The 3,958-nt window shown below is 34.3% G+C and overlaps 1 protein-coding gene across 1 annotated transcript; it reads left to right on the top strand.

Annotated features, from left to right (window-relative positions):
- Positions 1 to 3: 3 nt before the first annotated feature.
- LOC132563790 (holothin acyltransferase-like) lies at positions 4 to 1,653 on the top strand (the record flags this gene model as incomplete). Its single annotated transcript, XM_060228541.1, has 3 exons — positions 4 to 32; positions 246 to 427; positions 613 to 1,653. Coding segments are annotated over 3 exons (927 nt in total), but the record flags the coding sequence as incomplete, so codon positions are not given.
- Between the last annotated feature and the right edge of the window lie 2,305 nt (positions 1,654 to 3,958).

Consider the following 3,958-nt stretch of genomic DNA (forward strand, 5'->3'; position numbering starts at 1 on the left):
TCTACAGCAGCCATTGGACCTCTCACCAAATGGTAATTTTAATTCACAACTTTTAACCAATTATAAAAAGTAACATTTTGAAAGAAAACCTAGACACTACCAGTGAATCAGAAGTGGGTTTTGTGTTAATGCTTCAATCCTTTGTTGATGATATGTTTTTAACACTTAGTCTTGTAAAGGACTGTAACACATTGATTTAAAAATAAATAATGTATCATATTGACGGTATTTTGATTATTTTGCAGTTTACAAAGTGAAAGACAAATGTCGTACAAAATTCGACAAATGCAACATAAGGATTTACCAGCTGTAAATAAAATTCTGGAGAGTGAAAAATGGGTGATGGAGAAGGCGTACACAGAATGTGCCTTCAAAACGGACCCAACAGGATTCTTTGTGGCCGAGAAAGATGACGGAGAAATTATAGGTAAATTGTTACTTTTTGTCGATTTATTACAGATTTTTCATTTTGTCTTCCTTTTTTAAACATCAATCGCAATAATTCAATAACGACTCATTGGTTTGAACATTTCTTACAAAATATCCTGACGACAGATCAATGAAGATAATCTATAACATAGCACTGACTGATTTAATTTTCTGTGTCTGTAGGTTCACATGGATATCTCTCTCATACCAAAGACGTAGCTACGATGGGGTTATGGATGGTGAAGAAAGAATACAGAAATTCCAATGTCGGATTACAATTATACGGAAAAGTCCACCAGGCCGTTGGCAGCAGTAATCTGGGAACATTTGTGTGGCCATATTACCAAGAGAAGATCAAAGAGGAGCACGGCGTCAAGCCAAACAAGGCTTATATGACGTGGTACAATTACGGCCACATAGATCAACGGACATGTGAGAACAAGGGCAAAGAGGATTTCACTGTGGTTCCTATAGGACAGTCCAATCTGTCCGATGTGTTAAATTACGATACAGACATTCACAAAGTAGCTAGAAAGGATTACATGAGGAATTGGATAGACCATGATAAGTCCAGGACCTATGTAGCCATGCGCGATGGAAAGGTGTGTGGGTACGGTGTTTTGAGATCCCAAGATTCCTACAATCAGATCGCTCCTTTATATGCTGATGATAAAAAAGTTGCGAAAGGTTTATTTCGTCATCTGGCAAGTGAAGTTCCCTCAGGAGAGAAAGTCGGGTTTTCTAGTCCATTTGAAAACTCGTCTGCTACAGAGTTCGCGGCTGTGAATAAAATGATGAAACCAGGGATTCCTCTAATCATGATCTACAAGGATGATCCTGTCGACGTGGACATTGACAAAGTGTACGCCGTATCATCTAATTCATTTGGTACATGTTAGACAGAATGAGATGTATTAGTGTTGTGTTTATGTGTTACATATCCAAGACAAGAAGGAAATACAAACTAGTATAGTTGTTCTTTAGTGTGGAAGTCCGTTCAGGAAATGTCTGGTCTAAACCGCCGCCATTAAACCTTTACATAATCTTCTTGCTGACATATTAAGCCTCAGGGATGTAAATAGGTTGTGAAAGTATATTAGCATTATACATCACCATGTTATTTAATATAAATGTCTATCATATCATAGGTTGTTTTATTTGTTGTAAATGTAACATAACATGGATTGTTTATTTCTATATAATAAAGAAGATTTATTTGTTGTATACTTTTCTTATGTTTCGTTATTCTTCTATTTCACATTTGAAATGTTCTCTATATCACAAATCTCTTTATTGACGTTTTAACGTAAGCGTATGCGTTAATAGAGATGCTGGCCTAGAGATACAGAAAGTAGAAAAAGTAGATTGGCAAATTCAAAACAAATAAAGAACCCCATTGCTATCAATTTCATCAGAATAGAGGGCCGAGAAGGGTGACGTATAAATCTCCAGCTTATTACAAGCTCTGTGTGATGATGAAGGTATCAATATGGCAGTATCGCGTATGTCCCTTAACTACACATGATCCTCACGTTTACGACAGGCCTGTGATTGTGTTTCTAGAAATCCATTTTTGTTCATAATTAATTGATAAGAAATAACTAAAACATATATTATTTTCATTTTCATTTAATATCGTTAAAAAAAGTTATTTTTTCAGATTCATTAAGTGGTTGTATGATAAACATGAAATCCACATACACATGGACGTCACGATAGCGTGGTACAAGTGGTTTGCAGTACATAAATACACATAATGGAAATCACTGATGTGTCTATATATAATACGACATGATATTTTGTTTTTTTCAAACAACGAAATTTGATTATTTTATATCACTAGAAATATTTCTGAAATTTTTTCAAAATATTATTTTTGTGAAAGAATACAGCAATCGAGCCTTTCAAAAGAACACAAATGTACATCCTTACCAGATATATATTGTAAAAAAAATATAGTAAAAAAGACTCAAAAGTGGAGAGAACCTTCAATACAAAAATCTGGATAAAAAACAGTATGAAACAAATAATGTTAAATGTAGTTAACTGAACCATTGATCTAGTTCGTCTTTCTAAGTCTCGTCAGTGATGGAAGCGACTGAGGAAATCCAAACTGTTCGCTATGAATCTCATAATTCTCATTGGGAGATCCTTAATTCAGTATAATGTCATATTTTCAAAATTGATTAATTTTCAATGAAGCGAAATATATTTGTGTATTCGAAGCGGTGAGACTATTCAAATGACTGAAAAGATGGCATTTACATTACCGAAGATCTAGGGGACTAGTAGATCACCAGGCGTGTACCACCTGCAGTCTTGAAGACTGAACAAGTTTCTCAAGTCAGATTTGAAAACATAATTTCATACACTACAGCCGAATAAGGAACCACGTCACACCGTTGTTTTATTCTTCTAGGAATATTGAAACGTAGAAGAAGAAGAAGAATGAATTCGATATTGGCGGAAAGAAGTGGTAAACTGTAACTGTGAAGGAAATGTATTTTTGTCAAAAAAAATACATAAAAAAAACAAAAACAAAAAACAAATGGATGAAATAAAAGACATCTCAACTTTTCAAATAAAATATGTTATTTGTTTAGTAGTCAATGTAAACGATTTATCAAAAAAGAATTATATCAAAACAAACAATAAAAGTCAACTGATATTCACTGATACTCTTTCACAATGTTGAAAGAATGGTAAAATTTATGTGATGTCTTGAATCTCTGGTAACATTTCAGTAAAAATATTACGGTCTGATATTTCTTAAGCTAAACCTCCTGATTGCCATTATTTTAATTACAAACATTGGGTTAATTGATATAAAAATAAATAAGGGAGTTCGTATACGAATTGATGTCTCGTTTAAACGACTCGAGTTGTTTAGACTACGTATATCACGTGTCAAGGAAATAACTGATATGTCTATAAATAGAACAAACTGGATAATTAGTTATTTTATAAATATAAATTGTTTTGAAATTCTGTCAACATTTATTTTTTGTATCAGCAATCGAAAAATTCAATAAAAAAATATATATACTGAAAGGATAAAGAAACGCAGGGTAATATTTATTCCGATATTTTGAAAACGCGTTCTCCAAATAAAGTGAAACTTTGTGGATTGAGTAATTAGGTCATATTACACCTTGTCATATATCGAAAATTTAGTCACGGTACAGTGCGTAGCTCTGGTAAATGGAGGAAGGAAAAAACAAGAATCTCGTGCACCGTGTTGTTCTGGTCTCATGCAGCGTTGGTCAAGTCACTCTTCGTTAGTCTTTATACAGACCAACTGCTTCCCTAAAATTAATTGAGAATTTGATTCGTTTTAAGAATGGCACGACTCACAGACGTTCAGAGGGGTCAGGCCATTCAGATGCTGATGCAAGGACAGCTGCAAAATCAGGTTGCTAGGCACTTCGGTGTTAATGTTTCCACCATAGAACGTCTTGTAAGTTGTCTTCAGGAAACTGGGCGATTGGCCGATCGACCTAGGTCAGGACGTCCGCGCCTAACGTCACGA

Source organism: Ylistrum balloti, unplaced genomic scaffold (assembly GCF_031769215.1).
Source record: "Ylistrum balloti isolate Yb309-2 unplaced genomic scaffold, AGI_CSIRO_Ybal_v1 Utg371864, whole genome shotgun sequence".
NCBI classification, from domain to species: domain Eukaryota; kingdom Metazoa; phylum Mollusca; class Bivalvia; order Pectinida; family Pectinidae; genus Ylistrum; species Ylistrum balloti.